Below are 20,494 nucleotides of genomic sequence, written 5' to 3' on the forward strand. Positions count from 1 at the left end.
GCTCTTCAGGAGGCGTATTCAATAGGACATGATGACCCAGATGGAAGGAGAATGAGGTAGACACCCAAATGGGTAGGTAAAGGAAAAAAGGAAGATGTGGAGGAGAACAAGGTGTTCATTGGCCTGGGTGGTGAGTTGTATGGAGCAAATCATTAACTCAGTCATGAATATGCTGAGTGTGAAGCCAAGAGAGTCAAGCAGAAAATTGGTTACATGTCTGCACAGATACAGACATTCACATCCGTAGATGTCATTTGAAATATTTGGAGTTGATAAGATTTAGTAGAAATGGAGGATAAGGATAAGGAGAGAAGAGGCTTTGACCCAAGCTTGAAAAGGTTCATCATTTCAAAATTTGATAGGAGATAAGTTAACCTAAGATATGATGATTTCTGTGAAGTCAGAGAATTAGCAGAAGACGTCTGGAGAGTGTGGTGTCCTGGGCACCACTGGAAAAGAGTGTTTCAAGAAAAAAGCATCTCGTGCTGTTGACACATCAGCATGAGGCTGAAAAGGATCCTGGACTGAACAGCAGGGAGGGCCACTTCACTAAGGTGGTGGAGTGAAAGGGAGATATTAGAAGGAGTGGAAGAGTGTATGGGAATGAAGAATTGAGAGGGTGGTGGTCTTACCTGTGTTATAAAATAAATGAAGTTCTCTGCACACCTCATGATGGATTTTTTATCCTTTGCCTGTGATTTTCTTTCTGCACACATTCACAATTCTTTGTTTTCTTGGGTGATTCATCTTTTTAGGATCTTTAAGCACTTTCTCCTTATGAGTTTTGGTTTTGTCTAGTCCATTAGTGCATACTTAGTATGTAGCATAACAAATACTTAAATATAGTATGTGACAGGTAATCAAAGCATGGGCATCAGTCAGGCAGGCTTGAAAATGAATGCCTGTTCTGCTGCTCCAACTCTGTGACCTTGCAGAGTGTACTTTTATCTCCTGTGCCTCAATTTTCTCATCAGCAAAATTGGGGTAGTGGTTTGGCAATAGTGATATATATAGAAGTATATCAGAGAGTGAATACTAAATGCCAGAATGCATTACAAATGCTAATGTGCACGGCATTGCAAGCAATCAGTAAATTCAATCCATTATATCAATTGGTTTGAAATTATTTCTCTGAATAGTTTCAAGCACCTTAAAGCCCTTTTTTCATCCTTTTGATACATCATGGGTCTTGTTGGCTTTTTTTCATAATGTTGGCTTTCTTTTCCCAGGCTTGATCATGTCCAGTGGCCACATATGGAAGGAACAAAGAAGGTTTGCCCTGACAACTCTTAGGAACTTTGGTTTAGGAAAGAAGAGCTTAGAGGAACGCATTCAGGAGGAGGCCTCCTACCTCATCCAGATGATAAGAGAGGAGAATGGTGAGCATGTCATAGGACAGGTGCAGGGACTGTGGCTTATATGTTCACTAATGTTCATCAGTGCCTACCTGCCTTTCCTGAGCCCAGAGTTGTGTAGGGTGCTGAGGAGATAACAGGGAACAGCTAACCGTGACCTGTCCTCATGGGGCTCATGAATTAAGACAAAGATGGGTAGTAAACATATTGGTTTTAAATCCTGGTCATCAGTTTGACTTCCCATGCATTGACTAAGTACTGGCCCAGTGTCAGACCCTGGGGTCACAGTCTCAGAGGTGGTTCTATAGTCAGTGTGTCATATGTCATACAGAGCAGCATCTCTGTAAAATAGAAGCAATCCAATATGAAGACTCCATCTCTTCTTCTTCCTCCAGGAAAGCCTTTCGACCCTCACTTCATAATCAACAATGCCGTTTCCAATATTATTTGCTCCATCACCTTCGGGGAGCGGTTTGACTACCAGGATAGTCAGTTCCGGGAGCTGCTGAGGCTGCTGGATGAGGTCTTAAATCTGCATACGTCACTGTGCTGCCAGGTGAGGCAGTTGTCACTTCCTATCTTGCATAAAGATATTATGTTGATGTTTGTCACAGATTAGATGGGGTCTTCCTTTCCTTTGTAGTTAAAAGATAACCTTTTTAAATTGACTTCAGCACAAACTTGTTTGAAATCCATCTGTTGACTTTAATGTTTTTTATAATATTGTCAAATATTTACTATTGATAAATAACATTACTAACATTTGTATAAAGTACAGTACTTTACATGACATACAGGTATACACTACATTCTTTTCCTTAAAAAACAGAATACTGCCATCACTTTTGAGTCCCTTCTGCCCATGTCCCTCCCTAGTCCCACACGTCTGTGATCCTCAGATGTATGCTTCTGTGCCTGGCTCTAACTCAGCTCATTGTTTTGAAATTTATTTATTGGGTCTTCTAATTTGCTCTGTGTAGTTTTCCTCTGCATGCAGGTGCCACTGATTGTTATTCTCCTGAATAATGCTTGCAGATTTATTGAACATATGAGGGATTTCTAATTTGAGGATGTTATGAATAAAGCTGCCATGAACATTCCTGTTTTATTGTTCACGTGGACTGCTGCTGCTGCTGCTAAGTCGCTTCAGTCGTGTCCAACTCTATGCGACCCCATAGATGGCAGCCTACCAGGCTCCACCATCCCTGGGATTCTCTGGGCAAGAACCCTGGAATGGGTTGCCATTTCCTTCTCCAGTGCATGAAAGTGAAAAGTGAAAGTGAAGTCGCTCAGTCATGTCTGACTCTTAGCGACTCCATGGACTGCAGCCTACCAGGCTCCTCTGTCCATGGGATTTTCCAGGCAAGAGTACTGGAGTGGGGTGCCATTGCCTTCTCCGGTTCATGTGGACACATCCACTCATTTCTCTTGCATATGCACCTGTATGTAAAAACCCTTAACGGTTTCCACCTGTTGGTCTATTTCCATGCCCATCCACACTTGTTCCTACCAGTTTTCTAAATGTCTAGGATATGGATTTAAGGGATTCAACCCTCACCCTGTCCTTGGTAGTCCCTGCCGTCTCCTTTTGCCCTGCTAGGGTTGTAAGTCTGTCAAAAGCTCTGCTCATCTGCTTGGCCTCTCAGCCCCTTTTGTGTATCTGGAAGGCACTGTTAGGGGAAATCAGCCCTAAGTGTTGGGGTAAACCCTTGTATATGTAAAGGAGGATTTACTTGTAATCATTTTTTAAAAGTAACATTGCCTGGAGATTTATGAACCTCACCTAACCTGATAAAGCAGTTAGCATGAATCCTGGCACAGAAAACGGACATAATGAATGTGAGCTACTGTGATTATTATTGTCAGTATTATTTTTGAACAATATTTCTTATTGTCACTTCTAATCATTGTAACCCCTCCATTCAGTAATTCCATTTTCTTCCTTCCCATTAAGACAGAACTTAGGAAGTCTGGGACCTCAGTGAGCGTGTGTTGACTATTCCCAGGGAAAAGAAATTCCTGAGAAGGTTGGATGAGGCAGTGAGGCAGGGGGTAATAAACATTTTTTAGAGACCCAAAATAGCTCAGGCAGTATGACTGACAATTCCATATACTTTATTTCAATTTTTACAACAACCCTTTAAAGATGAAATGGAGCATTCTAATGTGTGCAAGTAGATATGGGAATGCTTAAGCATATTCACATAGTGATCCACTGGCTGTGTGTTAAGTGTGGAATAGATCTCATGTGATTGAATAAGGAAAATAACTCTGGTGCCCCAATGGCAGCGGATTATACTAAGCCCAGACAAATTACATCATCATCTTCATTATTGTCATTATTATTATTCCTGAAGCCTTATATCTAGAAAGCAGTGGAGCTAACAGTCAAAGGCATGTATGTTTCATTTTAAGTCTAGGCAATTTTCCATTATGTTGGGCTATCTGTTTTCCACCAGATATTTTTAGGGAAAATATGTCCAAAATACACTTAATTTTATTAAAAATATCTTATCCGCATGAAGAATACATCATAATGGTAAGTTAGATAAACACATATCTATGTTTAACATAACTAACTAGCTGGCTAGAAAGAGGTGTCTCATGCACAAAGATATATACACACATATTAGAGGAAAATGTCATGAAAAAATATAAAATAAGGGAATGGGAAGAGATTCCAGAAGTATTGCATTATAGGATTATCAGGTAAGATATCTCCAAGCAAGAGCCAACCTGAATGAAACAAAGGCTAGAATTATACAAATTCCAGAGGAAGACCAATCTTCATTGAAGGAATAGTGAATGGAAAAACTAAACGTTGTCATTCTTGACGTTGTCACAGAGACCAACGGAGCTAGACTAGAAAGACCAAGAGAGAGTAAGATGGCAGCGAGTGATAGCAGAAGAGGGGACAGGAGTGGAAGAGGCCAGCTCATGTGGAGCTCCAGGCCAGGAGAATGATGTAGAATTTCTCTAAATGTCATGGAAAGTCATTGGAGGATTGAAAGATAAATAGTGAAATGATCTGATTAAACTGTTAAATGATCTCTCTGGCAGCTCAGTGGAAAATAGACTGGGAAAGGGGTTGAGGACAGAATCAGGGAAATTGTTGGGAGGCCTTAAAGCACCTAGGTAAGAAATATTGGAGCTTTGTCCTAGAATGACAAACACATGGAGTACTGAGAAGTGGTCTGAAAATGGTTCTATTTTGGATGGAGTGCTGAAATGCTTTGCCAGAGGGGAAAGAAGACGGGTGTGACAGAGAAGATGAGACAAGGGTGATTCCAAGGGTTAATGTAAGCAAAGAAAATACATATAGAGATACAATGGTTTCCTCGTCTTCAAAAGTAGAAAACAGGCACCTCCTTGTCTCCCTGACTGTTTTGTTTTCTCCATCAGCTCTACAGTGTCTTTCCAAGGATAATGAATTTCGTTCCGGGTCCCCACCAAACCCTCTTTAGTAATTTGGAGAAACTGAAAATGTTTGTTGCCGAAATGATTGAAAACCACAAGAGAGACTGGAATCCTGCTGAAGCAAGAGACTTCATTGATGCTTATCTCCAGGAAATAGAAAAGGTGAAGGAACCTTGAGTGTTTTCCTGAGTAGTGTTCTTAAAGAGCAAATGAGGTGATTCTAGTATCTTATCGCTGCTGTAAGAGATCACTATTTTAAACTTGGTGGCTTAAAACAACCAACATTTATCAACTCAAGGTTGGGGCAGGCTGGCTCTTTTGAGGCTCTAGGGCAGAATCCATTGATGGGCTTTTCCAGCATCTAGAGGCTGTCTATACCCCTGAATTCATGCCCCTTCCCTCTGTCTTCAAAGCCACTGATGTAATGTCTTCCTTTCCACTGTCCTTGCGTCTTCTCTTAATTTGCTCCTTGTCTCCTCTTATTGGAGAAGGCAATGGCACCTCATTCCAGTCCTCTTGCCTGGAAAATCCCATGGACGGAGGAGCCTGGTAGGCAGAGGTCCATGGGGTTGCTAAGAGTTGGACACGACTAAACGACTTTACTTTCACTTTTCACTTTCATGCATTGGAGAAGGAAATGGCAACCCACTCCAGAGTTCTTGCCTGGAGAATCACAGGGACGGGGGAGCCTGGTGGGCTGCCGTCTCTGGGGTTGCACAGAGTTGGACACGACTGAAGTGAACTTAGCAGCAGTCTCCTCTTATACTCTTCTGATTACAATGGGCACGCTGCTGCTGCTGCTGCTAAGTCGCTTCAGTCGTATCCGACTCTGTGCAACCCTTAGAGACGGCAGCCCACCAGGCTCTGCCATCCCTGGGATTCTCCAGGCAAGAACACTGGAGTGGGTTGCCATTTCCTTCTCCAATGTATGAAAGTGAAAAGTGAAAGGGAAGTCGCTCAGTCGTGTCCAACTCTTAGCGACCCCATGGACTGCAGCCCACCAGACTTCTCCATCCATGGGATTTTCCAGGCAAGAGTACTGGAGTGGGGTGCCATTGCCTTCTCCGAATGGGCACGCTAGGATAATCCATATCAAGATCCTTAATTTCATGATATCTACAAAGTTCCATCTGTCAAAAAAAATTTACCCGTTCCAGAGATTAGGACATGGACATTTTTGTGGGTCATTATTCAGCCTAGCACAAGGTTGGAAAAATAGAGACACTATTTCAGAGTTTAGGAATATCATTAGCTCAGAATTAATGATACATTTGAAATAAAGATACTGGTTTAAGAGTATTCAGCTTGAGATCTTTGGAAAGCCCACATATACTGCCTTTTGATAGTCTATTTCTGTCCTCTACCCATATCTGAAAGACCTGTACACAATAGGGAAAAGAAGAATTGTTTCATTATTACTTGTACCAATGTCCAGTCCCCTACCCCTTCCCCAGTTCCCCAGCGCAGAGTATAAGTGAAGCTGAGTCAGATGTCAAAGGTTAGTCTCAAGTGGAGGACTTTTGCCTTCCTCTCTCCTCCCTATTTCATGTACTTTAAAATGTTGTCTGTGAGATGCAGGGAAAAGGCCAAATTGGATATAGGTCCTTTAACATATTAAGCCCTGTGGTTAACACTCATCACTGCATCAGTGTCATCATTTTTGACTCATTTTCAACTTGTAGAGTTGAAAGAATGGTGAATTTTTTTTTCTGTCTCCTCTCTTATTTCACCTTATTGTTATACCATTAATAGAAGTATTGATTCCTCCTGAGAGGAGGAGACTTCACTTGTTATAAGGTGTGCAGGCACACAGAGGAACACTGACACATTGAAGCTCCTGTAGGAAAGTGGTGAAGACGCTGGAGTGCCATGAGGAATGATTGTTGGAATCAGGGAAGGTTAACCTAAGGAGGATGTTGATGGGGGATTATGAGAATTGTACTTTAGAGAAATTAATTTTATTCTTTCTGGTATCAATGCAAACATTTGTTGAGGATTTCTTACATGACCTTTCCATCTCACATAGTTCATAATGCCAAGTGAGGAGTGAATACTGAACACAGAGTGTTTGAGAGGTTTAGTAACTTGGTCAAGTTGTACATATAGTGAAAGGTGTGGCTAATATTGGAACGCAAATATTATTATATTTCCAATATAATAATAGATTCTCCCAAAATATGGAAGTAAAAAGGTTCTCTCAATTTTCATCCTTCCAAGGTGACAAAAGCTCCCAGCACTTGGCGCAGGAAGATGCTAATGATACTGCAATAATAAGCCTCTGCCTGCTGAGATGGTCAAAGGAAAAGTCATTTCTCTTGGGGGAATCTCTCCTCCCATGTTCTCACTAGGATGAAGCCTCCTATGTTGTGGCAACTAAGAACCATCTGGATAAACCAATAATCACTGTATTTTCTAGCATAAGGGAGGTGATGCTTCAAGTTTCCGTGAAGAAAACCTCATCTACAGCACCTTGGACCTCTTCCTTGCTGGAACAGAGACAACTTCAACCAGCCTGCGCTGGGGGCTGCTCTACATGGCCCTTAACCCCGAAATCCAAGGTGAGCTCATTAGTGGATGGGCTGGGCCAGGCCAGTATGCTTCCATAAATTAGTTCATCAGTGTCTCAATATTCCTAAAGGGAATGTTGGTTCACCCTCACTAATAAGAGGAACCTGAGGCTCCCACAGCTTTAGGAACTTGCAGCAGGAATGTTGTTTAGCAAGAGTTTTCCACCTAATTTGTCTCACACCAGGGCCCACTTCCCACTTTCATACCTCCCTGAGAAGCTAGTCTGGAGAGCCTAAGATAGCCACTTTGATGCTGGTTATTTCATTCCTTAACTTAACCAGGCTCAAGGAGAGTTATGGAAAAACAGAATAATAGAACCACCTCTGCTTTTTTCAGAAAAAGTCCAAGCTGAGATTGACAGGGTGCTTGGCCAATCACAACAGCCAAGCACGGCTGCTCGAGAGTCCATGCCCTACACCAACGCTGTCATCCATGAGGTGCTGCGAATGGGGAACATTATCCCTCTGAACGTGCCCCGGGAGGTGGCAGTGGACACCACCCTGGCTGGATACCACCTGCCCAAGGTAGTTAGAGGCTCACACCAATAACCTTAGATCTCCAAGCTCATATTTGTAAATGATGGAAATCTCAATGGCAAATGCGATGTGTTTTCTTGTCTTAGGGAAACACTTAATTGGACAGGGAGATATATTACCACTGATGTAATTCTAGATATTTTTCTTTACATGGGGTCTTTAGAATATTAGTTCAAATAAATGTTAATAGTTGTTCTAGAGGAGAAGGGGGATTCCTACGTCAAACATGTTCAGACAAAGCCTGGCTTTTCTCTGCTATGAGATTTCTCATTCTTTTTACTGCCTGACGTGCATTGTTAATTCTTGTGGGGAAACAGCAGGCAGCAATTCTCAGTCAGACTTTGCCATGAGGTCCTTTTCTTTGCCATGGGAGAGCTTTTCACAGGATAGGGACCTGCCAGACTTATTTTGGAAAATTCTGTTTCAAAATCCTGGGGGTTTAGAATGTTGAAATATGAGAGACAGTTGAGACCTCCTGGGCCAACATCACATTAAACTGGTGTTTCTAACATAATATCCCCACAGGTATCGCTTCCAGCCTTGACTTACAGTCCCTTGATGGGCCTACCTCACAAGGGGATCGATCCAAGCCTGTGCACATTGAATCTCACAGGAGTGAAAGAACCAATGGTTTTTAAGCAGTGATCATGTACTATGGACTATATAGGTTCTTTCAACTTAGTCAGTCCTCAGAATAATTCTACCTTTTTTTTTTTTTTTACAAATTTATAATGAAGGTTCAGAGCTGACTGATCTCACATAAAATCTCTGGTGTACAAAGTGACAAGAGTGGGGTTAAAGAAATAGATGTGTTCTGGGCCCCAGGCTCATCTTTTTTGTGCTATACCATGTTTTCTCCACAGGACTTGCTTTACTTTAAAAGAAGCTCCTTAAATTGTTCTCGGTAGGACCCTGTTAAGTTCCCTGTCCTCACAAAGGCAGTTCTGCGCTCTGCCAATCACTCTTAGGATCTCAGCAATCAGCTCTTCTGTCCCTACTAGTGCCTTCTCTGCACACTGCACATTCACAGTTTTGCTTTCTCGACACCTTAGTCCATTTCCATGGATCCATTTCAGTTTGTCTGAGTCCCTCTTTGTGTGTCGAACCTGGTGTTGATTTCAAGATAAAACCAGAAGAGCCTATGCTTTGGGCTCGCCTTGGTCATGGTCCCTGCAGCCCTTGGAGAAGCAGCTATTCCTGCAGTGATTTCATTTACTATTTTCTAGTTGATTGACCATCTTATGGATGAATTCTGAGGTCTAGATGATATTACAGGTGATCTTCACATATTCACAGCAATTCACTTAGCTCCAGAGAACCATCCTAGCTCAAGAGATTGGTTTTGTAAGATTTTTTTAAGTACTGTTCTGCAAGACCCTTACCCACTGGGTGGGCAACTTGCAAACTGGAAAACAATTATACTATAGAAGTTCTGCCACAGGAGCAAAAGTCCTGAGCCCCAAGGCAATCTTCCCAGCCTGAGGGTCTGGCATCAGGAGGAGGAGCCCCCAAGAATCTGGCTTTGAATGTCAGCAGCCTTTTTATTGCAGGAATTCCACTGGACTAAAGGAAGCATCAACTCCACTCTTGGGTCATGTGCATACTGAGACCCATGGAAAAATAGCAGTGACCTCATAAGAGTCTGGACCAGACCTACCTACTAATATTGGAAGGTCTCCTGCAGAGGCAGGGGGCAGCTGGGGCTCACGGCAGGGACAAAGACCCTGGCACTGGCAACTCTAGTGAGTAGTCACTGGCATGAAGATGCCCAGAGGCCACCATGCAAAAAGATATGGGAAGCAGTGGTATGATTGAGAAACTGAAAAAGGCTTGATATAGTGGGAGTGCAGGCAGAAGGACCATGACTCAGACAGAGGGATGGTGATAGGTCCTTAATCTGAGTGATGAGAACTATTTGGAGGGTTTTTTATCAAGTTCCAGGAGTGTTGGGTGGCTAGGAGGGACATAACTAAATCATCTCAAGAGCTAACTCTGCTTTCCGTGTGTGAAGCACTTTGAAGGGGGAAGAGGATATAGAGTTATAGTTAGGCCTACTGTAGGAGTGTGGACAACCAAGGTAGTATCTTGGACCAGACAGTGGGGGGAAATAACATGGAGGTGATAGAATCAAGAGGAATTTCAAGGAAAATTGACAAGGCTGGAAAAGGATGGAATGAAGGCAGAATGAAGTAAAGGTGGGGGGCCATTAAGGAGGACTCTTGGGTTTCTTGCTGCAAGCCGGAAAGAATAGTGGTTCTTTCCACTAGGTGACCTGATTGTATTATTAAACCTTCTCTGGAATGTGTGAGATAATGGAGGGAAGAGAATGGGAGAAACAGATGAATGAGACATTTTTCATGTTGGGGAGGCTGCCATATTTACCACTTCACTGAGCAACGGGGTTGATTTTGGTCCAGAACTGCCTACGCACTGTCACATTATTCTCTCATTAATGCACACATCTTCCCATTCTGCACTAAGAGTAGTCACATTTTGCTGATAAAATTCCCAGCAGACAATTCCAGTCCATCATTGTAAGCTGTCCCTTGGCAAAGAGCAGGGTCCTAGGGGTTGAGCTCAGCAGGTACAGGGTTGGGGAGGCCGAAGAAGTTCGATCAGCCTTGATGTGGGAGCCTGGGGGACTGCTGCCCCTCGGCACACATCTGCTGTGTGTGTCATGTCTTGCATGAGCCTCCTGCTTTCTCCAGGGAACCGTGGTTGTGACCAATCTGACTGCACTGCACAGGGACCCTGCAGAATGGGCCACCCCTGACACCTTCAATCCAGAGCATTTCTTGGAAAATGGACAGTTTAAGAAAAGGGAATCCTTTCTGCCTTTTTCAATAGGTGAGTATCTGGAAATAGGAGTGTGGGAACCCAGAGTCCCTCTCTCAGCCCTTCTTCTGATGCTCTCTCAGCCCTGCTCTTCCTATGATGCTTTGCTTTAGTTGGCATGTCTCTAGATAGCCCTGCCTAGCATGACTCACTCTTGCTGTGGGTGCATTGCAGGTTTCCCTGGGCTGAGCATCACCAGGATTCACTCTCTTATATCCTAAGCCCTGGCTTGACTCTGATGGAGATTTCAGCTTTAAATTGTTTGGTCCCTAGGAACTTTGGGGAGAGGAACTTAGCCTCTGCCTGGTACCCACAAAAGAAGGTTGGGCACTTGCCATCTTTATAGAACTTAAAGTATTCCGAGATCTTTTTAGTGCTTCCCATTCACAAAAACATAAAGCTAATTGCTAAGAAGGGGTAGGAGAGGTTCCAGTAAAGGGACTGTTTTCTTATCATTATGGGCATTACAAATGACTCTAGGTGCCATGGGCTTAAGTAGATGAGATTCTATCTATAATATGTTCTTCCTGAAGAGGTCCTTTTACTTTTTTAAATGAGATGGTTTGATAGCATCAATGCTATGGACACGAGTTTGAGCAAACTCTGAGATGTGGTGAAGTACAGGGAAGTCTGTGTAGTGCGGTACATGGGGTCGCAAAGAGTCAGACACAACTTAGTGACTGAATAACAGCATCCTTTACACATCTAGTTAATACATTTACATGGTGTATAACTTGAAATATATGAAAGAGAATGCAGAGAAAACTCTTTCTCTCATGTTTCCCAGCCAGCCAGTTCCAAAGTGGTGTTTTACTCATAACTTTGTGAAATGAGGAAGGAAAAGTCTTTTATTTACCAGGTAATGAGTTAAGTATGTTACTGAGATCATTTTAAATAATTTCCCAAATCCTTAATTCTATAAATGTTTTCTAAGCACCTATTATGTGTCAATTATGCAGCCCTGAGAATATGACAATGATTAGGTAGGAAAAAAACCAGTGCAACTTTTAAGGACCATGTGTTCAACCTTAAAATTACAAGGTCCAAATTCTAGTCACCACACTGGAGATAAGGGAGGAAACTGCAGCTCAACAGGGTCAACTGTGGTATCTATAGTCATAAAGCTCACAGAGCAGAGACTGAACTCAGTGTTCACCAGGTTTATCAAATAAAGCCTATGCACTTCCTAGAAACGTCTCCCAAGAAAGTAACTAAATGCTACAGTGAGTGAATGCTCTGAATTTCGCAACAATTTTCTTATCATTAAGTTAAATTAAATAGACATTGACTTTCTGTGACAGTATAATCTTATTGATCATGCCACAAAGGCACAGAAAGGGAGGGACTGGAAATTGACCCCATGTAGGCATGATACAGAGCCCAGGCTTTTCTGCTATAGGACACTGTCCTGCATGTATCTGGACTGATTCCAATTAGATCTTCTTTCTTTCTCTGGTTCTCTGCCACCTTTGCTCACTTGCACAAGTCACTTTTTAATATGAAAGCAGACATGAGAATGTTGGAAAACCTTCCAGACTTCTTGTCTGCCTTGGTGCATGCTAAGTCGCTTCAGTCATGTCTGACTCTTTGCAACCTTATGGGCTATAGCCTGCCAGGCTCCTCTGTCCATGGGAATCTCCAGACAAGAATACTGGATGCATTGCCATGCCTTCCTCCAGGGAATCTTCCCAGCCCACGGTTTGAACCCATATCTTCTAAGTCTACTGCATTAGCAGGTGGATTCTTACCACTAGCACCACCTGGGAAGCGTAGACTTCTTGCCTACAAGAGCTTTATGTTTCTTATTATAGTGCAGAGTTTCAGCTGTTTTATCTTAAGTGTTATAATTTTTATTGCTTCACTGTATTTTTTGTTATTTAGAGTTGAAACACATCCTTCCTACTACAGATTTCATTTGCAAGCAAATTATTTTATTTTATACTTACAGCAACCCAATTATTAACAGTTAGGAAAACGATTAGTATCTCCTTTCTCAGTGAAAGGAAATTAGGATTAAGAGAAAGTTATTTCTCATCCAAGGTCATGTGCCCAAGGAATTGGCATAAAAGGGCTGAAGACTCAAGTTTCTGGTTTCTTTTAAATTTTTGTTGAAGTATAGTTGATTTACAATATTGTATTAGTCTCAGGTGTACAGCAAAGTGATTTAGCTATGTTCTTAGTTGCTCAATCATGTCCAACTCTTTGTGACCCCATGGACTACAGCCCACCAGGCTCCTCTGTCCATGGGGATTCTCCAGGCACGAATACGAGAGTGGATTGCCATGCTCTCCCTCTGCCAGGGGGTCTTCCCAAACCCACGGATCAAACCCAGGTCTCCAACTTTGCAGGCAGATCTACCGACTGAACCACCAGGGAAGCCCAAGAATACTGGAGTGGGTAGCCTATCCCTTCTCCAGGGGATCTTTGTGATCCAAGGATCAAACTAGGGTGTCCTGCATTGCAGACGGATTCTTTACCAGCTGAGCTACTGGCTCACATGGTAAAGATTTAGTTATAGATACATATATATCTTTTTCTTTCTAGGTTTCCACCTTACTGGTTATTACAAAATATTGCGTATAGTTCCCTATGCTATACAGTAGGTCCTTGTTGGTTATATACATAGTTCTAATCTAGTGTTCTCCCTAACACACTTAGAATTTTCCTACTTAAAGGCCCTTCCATTTTAAGATTCACTAAATTCATATCATATGTATCAATTGTTACATTGCTGCATCACAAAGGTGGCAAACTCAATGACTTAGAACAATAAGTGTATGTTATTGCTCACAAGGCTACAGTTGAACTGAGAGCTCCACTGTTCTTAGCTGGCCTCTCTTGCCCATTAGGGACGTCAGCTGGCTGAAGGCTGATCTAGGATGACATCAGCTGGGACAATAGGGCTCTTTTCCAAGTTTCCTCCTCCAGCAAGCTAGCCCATCTAGCTTGTGTGCATGTAGAAGACAAGACCCCAGAAGGGAAGAAAGCACACAGTGCCTCCCAAAGGCCAGGCTGGGAACTGGCGACCATCACTCCCACTGCATTCTGGTGCCCAAGCAGGCCATACTGTGAGCCCCAGTTCAAGGGAAAGGGCAAATAGCACGATTTTTATGGGAAGGGCTATGGAATCACATTGCAAATGATGGGGGTTTGGGGAGAGGGGGGAAATTGGAGCCAGTATTGCAGTCAGGTGATCTCACTATCTTTCTTTCTGCCCAAGAAGAGTGATTCAGACCAAGCTAGCAATTTGGGGATCCCCTCAGCTGTGACTAAATGAGGACTAGCGAAGCAGAAATGGAAACAGAAACCGGAAAATCCACTGACTTAAAGTGTCAGCACTGCCGTCAGGTTTATTCCCACCAGACTCCCGTTTTTAGGGCTCAGTTGCTTTGCCTCATACCTGATCCAGCACTTTATAAAGAAAGTTTCCCTGAAGGAACAGGGTGTGAAAAAGCACCCTCCCTTCTCTTGGAAAGAAGGTCAGGTGTGGAATTAGGAGACATGCACAGCTGGGGAGATTACAAAGGTGTTATGCAAACATATATTTTCTTTTCTTCATTTAAGTTTTCCCTTTCGATCCAACAAAGCAGCAGATATCTTCATGAAAGGCAAGAGTCTGAGTCCTCAATTTCCAGAAATATCACTGAATCATGGAGATAAGATTAGGAAGATCTTCTCTCAAAAACCCTAGGTCAATGCTCTCACTTCTAGTGACTGATCTGGTTAGTCAGTGATGGTGAGTTAGTACATGCACCAAGAAGAAAGTCTGTGTTTCCCATAATGCAGGATGAAGCCTTGAAATAAGGTAGCACTCCTTCTCATGACTTATAAATCACACTCAAATCTCCTTTTTACTGGTATCCTTGATCAGCCATATATAGTACTTAGGAGAGCAATTACTTCACAGGTTTGACAAGTGAAAATTGTATATGGTGATGAAAATAAGCAATTTACTCAGAGCCCAGAGCTGGTTACTGATGGAACCAGTAATGTAATCCTGGATCCCGACTCTAAGGGTGCAGTTTTATCCCAAAATATGGATTTTTCTAGGAGAATTTTGGGTATTTATAATATGGCTGATCTGGTGCCATCTAAAACAAATTTTTCATTTCCTGCAATTTAAGCCAATTTCTTTTTTTTTTTTCAATTCAGTTCAGTTCAGTTCAGTCCCTCAGTTATGTCTGAAATTTGTGACCCCATGGACTGCAGCACAGCAGGCCCCCCTGTCCATCACCAACTCCGGGAGTTTACTCAAACTCATGTCCCTTAAGTCAGTGATGCCATCCAACCATCTCATCTTCTGTTGTCCCCTCTCCTCCCACCTTCAAACTTTCCCAGCATCAGGGTCTTTTCAAATGAGTCAGTTCTTTGCATCAGGTGACCAAAGTATTAGAGTTCCAGCTTCATCATCAGTCCTTCCAATGAATATTCAGGACTGATTTCCTTTAGGATGGACTGGTTGGATCTCCTTGCAGTCCAAGGGACTCTCAAGTTCAAAAGCATCAATACTTCAGTGCTCAGCTTTCTTTATAGTCCAAGTCTCACATCCATACATGACTATTGGAAAAACCATAGCTTTGACTAGATAGACCTTTGTTGGCAAAGTAATGCTTCTGCTTTTTAATATGCTGTCTAGGTTGGTCATAACTTTTCTTCCAAGGAGCAAGCATCTTTTAATTTCATGGCTACAGTCACCATCTGCAGTGATTTTGGAGCCCCCCAAAATAAAGTCTGTCACTGTTTCCACTGTTTACCCATCTATTTGCCATTAAGTAATGGGACTGGATGTCATGATCTTAGTTTTCTGAATGTTGAGTTTTAACCCAACTTTTTCATTCTCCTCTTTCACTTTCATCAAGAGGCTCTTTATTTCTTCTTCGCTTTCTGCCAGAAGGGTGGTGTCATCTGCATATCTGAGGTTATTGATATTTCTCCCAGCAATCTTGATTCCAGCTTGTGCTTCATCCAGCCCAGCGTTTCTCATGATGTACTCTGCATATAAATTAAATAAGCAGGGTGACAATATACAGCCTTGATGTACTCCTTTCCCTATGTGGAACCAGTCTGTTGTTCCATGTCTAGCTGCATGTCCAGATCATGTCTGTTTCTTCTTGATCTGCATACAAATTTCTCAGGAGGCAGGTCAGGTGGTCTGGAATTCCCATCTCTTGAAGAACTTTCCAGTTTGTTGTGATCCACACAGACGAAGGCTTTGGCATAGTCAATAAAGCAAAAGTAGATGTTTTTCTGGAACTCTTGCTTTTTTGATGATCCAGTAGATGTTGGGAATTTGATCTCTGGTTCCTCGGCCTTTTCTAAAACCAGCTTGAATATCTGGAAGTTCACAGTTCACGTACTGTTGAAGCTGGGCTTGGACAATTTTGAGCACTACTTTACTAGCGTGTGAGATGAGTGCAATTGTGCAGTAGCTTGAGCATTCTTTGGCATTGCCTTTCTATGGGATTGGAATGAAAACTGACCTTTTCCAGTCCTATGGCCACTGCTGAGTTTTCCAAATTTGCTGACATATTGAGTGCAGAATTTTCACAGCATCATCTTTTAGGATTTGAAAGAGCTCAACAGGAATTCCATCACCTCCACTAGCTTTGTTCATAGTGATGCTTCCTAAGGCATACTTGACTTTGCATTGCAGGATGTCTGGCTCTAGGTGTGTGATCATACCATCGCAGTTATCTGGGTTGTGAAGATCTTTTTTGTACAGTTCTTCTGTGTATTCTTGCCACCTCTTCTTAATATCTTCTGCTTCTGTTAGGTCCATATCATTTCTATCCTTTATTGTGCCCATCTTTGCATGAAAAGTTCCTGTGGTATCTCTAATTTTCTTGAAGAGACCTCTAGTCTTTCCCATTCTATTGTTTTCCTCTATTTCTTTGTATTGATCACTGAGGAAGGCTTTCTTATCTTTCCTTGCTACTCTTTGGAACTCTGCATTCAAATGGGTATATCTTTCCTTTTCTCCTTTGCCTTTTGCTTCCCCTCTTTTCACAGCTATTTGTAAGGCCTCCTCAGACAACCATTTTGTCTTTTTGCATTTCTTTTTCTTGAGGATGGTCTTGATCCCTGCCTTCTGTATAATGTCATAAACCTCCATCTATAGTTCTTCAGGCACTCTATCAGATATAATACCTTAAATCTATTTGTCACTTGCACTGTATAATCTTAAGGGATTTGATTTAGGTCATACCTGAATGGTCAAGTGGTTTTCCCTACTTTCTTCAAGTTCAGTCTGAGTTTGGCAATAAGGAGCTCATGATCTGAGCCACAGTCAGCTCCTGTTCTTGTTTTTGCTGACTGTATAGAGCTTCTCTATCTTTAGCTGCAAAGAATATAATCAATATGATTCTGGTGTTGACCATCTGGTGATGTCCATGTATAGAGTCTTCTCTTGTGTTGTTGGAAGAGGGTGTTTGCTATGACCAGTGCGGTCTCTTGGTAAAACTCTATTAACCTTTGCCCTGCTTCATTCGGTACTCCAAGGCCAAATTTGCCTGTTACTCCAGGTATTTCTTGACTTCCTACTTTTGCATTCCAGTCCCCTATAATGAAAACGACATCTTTTTTGGGTGTTAGTTCTAGAAGTTCCTGTAGGCCTTCATAAAACCGTTCAACTTCACCTTCTTCAGCATTACTGGTTGGGGCATAGTCTTGGATTACTGTGATATTGAGTGGTTTGCCTTGGAAATGAACAGAGATCATTCTGTCATTTTTAAGATTGCATCCAAGTAGTATATTTAGGACTCTTGTTGACTATGATGGCTACTCCACTTCTTCTAAGGGATTCCTGCCCACAGTAGTAGATGTAATGTTTGTCTGAGTTAAATTCACCCATTTCAGTCCATTTTAGTTTGCTGATTCCTAAAATGTTTACATTCACTCTTGCCATCTCCTGTTTGACAACTTCCAATTTGCCTTGATTCATGGACATAACAGTCCAGGTTCCTATGCAGTATTGCTCTTTACAGCATCAGACTTTACTTCTATCACCAGCCATATCCACAACTGGGTGTTGTTTTTGCTTTGACTCCATCTCTTCATTCTTTCTGGAGTTATTTCTCTACTTTTCTCCAGAAGCATATTGGGCACATACTTACCTGGGGAGTTCATCTTTCGCTGTCCTATCTTTTTGCCTCTTCATAGTGCTTATAGGGTTCTCAAGGCAAGGATACTGAAGTGGTTTGCTATTCTCTTCTCCAGTGGACCACGGTTTGTCAGAACTCTCCACCATGACCTGTCTGTCTTGGGTGGCCCTACACAGCATGGCTCGTAGTTTCATTGAGTTAGCAAGGCTGTGTTCCATGCGATCAGATTGGTTAGTTTTCTGATTGTGGTTTTCAGTCTATCTGAAACTCTGAATTTCTCAACAACTGGTTACAGGCAGAGTACAAAATAGAGGCATCCTGCATTAACCATTTCCCAAGAATATTTCATTACATGGGAAAGCAAAAAGTAGCAAAAGTCATGCTCACAATTAACTTCAGAGGGTAATCCCACTGATGATATCCAGGAGAATCTTTACTGAGATAGTGAGGAACTATGTAAGATGTTAACGAGGGTTTTTCTGGATTTGGGGATTAAAATATGTTTTAATATTTTTATACTTTTCACACTTTTTTCATTTTTGCCATGAACATATATTAATTAGGGAGAAAGTGAGCTATTAAAACACTCACAAGAGAGATGATGATAGAGTCTTTTGTGGGGTGTTGTTGCCCAAGTTGGGCAAGAAGGCATCGTGAAGAGGAGGGGCTGGGGGAAGCCTAGAGCAGGCAAACACAGGTGGGATGAGATGAGGTTGGCCCTGCATGGGGAACCCTGGCAGGAAGATTCCCGGTCATGATGGGGGAATACTTGACATAGGGAAAAGATGCCTCATACTTGAAAAACCTTGCTTTGACATTTACTTTCTTTTAACTTTCAACATTTTTTTTTGAAAATTGAGAGAGGTAAACACAGAGTTTTGCTTTTGTCCTTACCGTTTGCTAATGGATTTTTGTAAGACTTTTGGCTAGACCACATTTATAGGTCAACCTTGGCTGCTCACTTGCTTCATCCACAGCCTGCCTCTTCACCGTTGCTCGACTGTCTGAGTCCTGAAGGCACTGGAGTGTGTGATTGTGGAATGACCTCACTGGGCTTAGGTTACCCCAGGTGGTCGTGATTAAATAAGCTGAGTGCGTAAAGGCTCAGGGCCAAGCAGGCCTGCGATTTGCTCAGGTTTTGCAAGATGTGGTGGAAGATTTCAGTCCTTGCTGGCACAAACCAAATGAGGTACTCATATTTTTGTCTTTTAGGAAAACGGATGTGCCTTGGAGAACAGTTGGCCAGAGCTGAGTTGTTTATTTTCTTTACTTCACTTCTGCAAAAATTTACCTTCAGGCCTCCAGAGAATGAGAAGTTGAGCCTGAAGTTCAGAGTTAGCTTGACCCTTGCCCCAGTCAGCCACCGGCTCTGTGCTGTTCCTCGGGGCTGAAGTTGCTGGGGTCGGGGGAGTGAAGAAAAGCAGGAAGAATGAGCTTTCTCACACACCCCAAGGCAGGGCATCTGCTCAGAAGTGAGGGAACAGCATCCAGTGCCTCTAGGATATGTCACAGGAACTGGACTCAGAGGAAACTGGAACCAAACCCCAGCTTTGCCATCTCCAGTGGGGCCCTGAGCAAATGAGTTATGTTGTGAGTGATTTCGTTTTCATCCAGAAGATTTAAAGTGGACAATGATTCCATCTCTAAAGGAAAATCTACTATATAGATCAGAGGAAATAATGGACTTTAAATGGCTTGGAAACCATAAAGCACATCATAAAAGTCATAGCTGTGATCTGCCTCCTCCCTACTTCCTTCCTTAGCTTGGTTTTGCTTCTGGTCTGTTGAAATGGCCTGGGTCAAAGAGGTGCCAAATAGTGGATAAGAGTTAGAAGTTGGGTCTGGGACAGCTATGGAGGTCAGCCAGAAAGGCACTTATACTTGGTAGCCCTGGGCAAGCTTATCCTGCTTCTCCCTCAGACTGACCCCTGGGAAATAGCAGGGCAGGTGGATTCCTGATTTATAGACAGGTTCCTATGGAGAAGGAGTTCCTCTGATTTATCTAAGGAAACACTACCTTAGCCTTGGACACCAGAGCCAATAAGAATGTCACCACAATAACCAAGTATGGAACTCAGGTTCAGTTTAGTTCAGTTCAGTCATTCAGTCATGTCCAACTCTTTGCGACCCCATGAATCGCAGCACGCCAGGCCTCCCTGTCCATCACCAGCTCCCAGAGTTTACCCAAACTCATGTCCATCGAGTCGGTGATGCCATCCAGCCATCTCATCCTCTGTCGTCCTCTTCTCCTCCTGCCCCCAATCCCTCCCAGCATCAGAGTCTTTTCCAAGGAGTCAACTCTTCGCATGAGGTGGCCAAAGTACTGGAGTTTCAGCTTCAGCATCATTCCTTTCAAATAAATCCCAGGACTGATCTCCTTTAGAATGGACTGGTTGGATCTCCCTGCAGTCCAAGGGACTCTCATGAGTCTTCTCCAACACCACACTTCAAAAGCATCAATTCTTCAGTGCTCAGCTTTCTTCACAGGTTAGGAGGGAACAAATGTGGAAATAGGTTCTGTCATTACTGTGCCTCCTTACCTTAAATCCTCTCATGCATTTACTCCCAGCCCCATGATTGGTGTTAACAACTTGATGGTTGTGATCTTTTAGTATATATTGCTTGTCAGCTTTTGATTGACAAGTATTCCCAGGCTAAACACAACTGATGAGCTCTGGTGAAG

The 20,494-nt window shown here is 42.6% G+C and overlaps 1 protein-coding gene across 1 annotated transcript in view; it reads left to right on the forward strand.

Annotated features, from left to right (window-relative positions):
- LOC107132327 (cytochrome P450 2J2) overlaps positions 1-19,546 on the forward strand; it is a 43,300-nt gene extending 23,754 nt beyond the window's left edge. Inside the window, exons 4-10 of the mRNA XM_024989858.2 lie at positions 1,230-1,379; positions 1,751-1,911; positions 4,758-4,934; positions 7,189-7,330; positions 7,677-7,864; positions 10,585-10,723; positions 19,024-19,546. Of these exons, the coding sequence (XP_024845626.2) occupies positions 1,230-1,379; positions 1,751-1,911; positions 4,758-4,934; positions 7,189-7,330; positions 7,677-7,864; positions 10,585-10,723; positions 19,024-19,202 (1,136 nt within the window). The 3' untranslated portion in view covers positions 19,203-19,546. The remainder of the gene's footprint in view (positions 1-1,229; positions 1,380-1,750; positions 1,912-4,757; positions 4,935-7,188; positions 7,331-7,676; positions 7,865-10,584; positions 10,724-19,023) is intronic.
- The last annotated feature ends 948 nt before the right edge of the window (positions 19,547-20,494 follow it).

The sequence above is a fragment of the Bos taurus genome, chromosome 3, assembly GCF_002263795.3.
Source record: "Bos taurus isolate L1 Dominette 01449 registration number 42190680 breed Hereford chromosome 3, ARS-UCD2.0, whole genome shotgun sequence".
Classification (NCBI taxonomy): Eukaryota; Metazoa; Chordata; class Mammalia; order Artiodactyla; family Bovidae; genus Bos; species Bos taurus.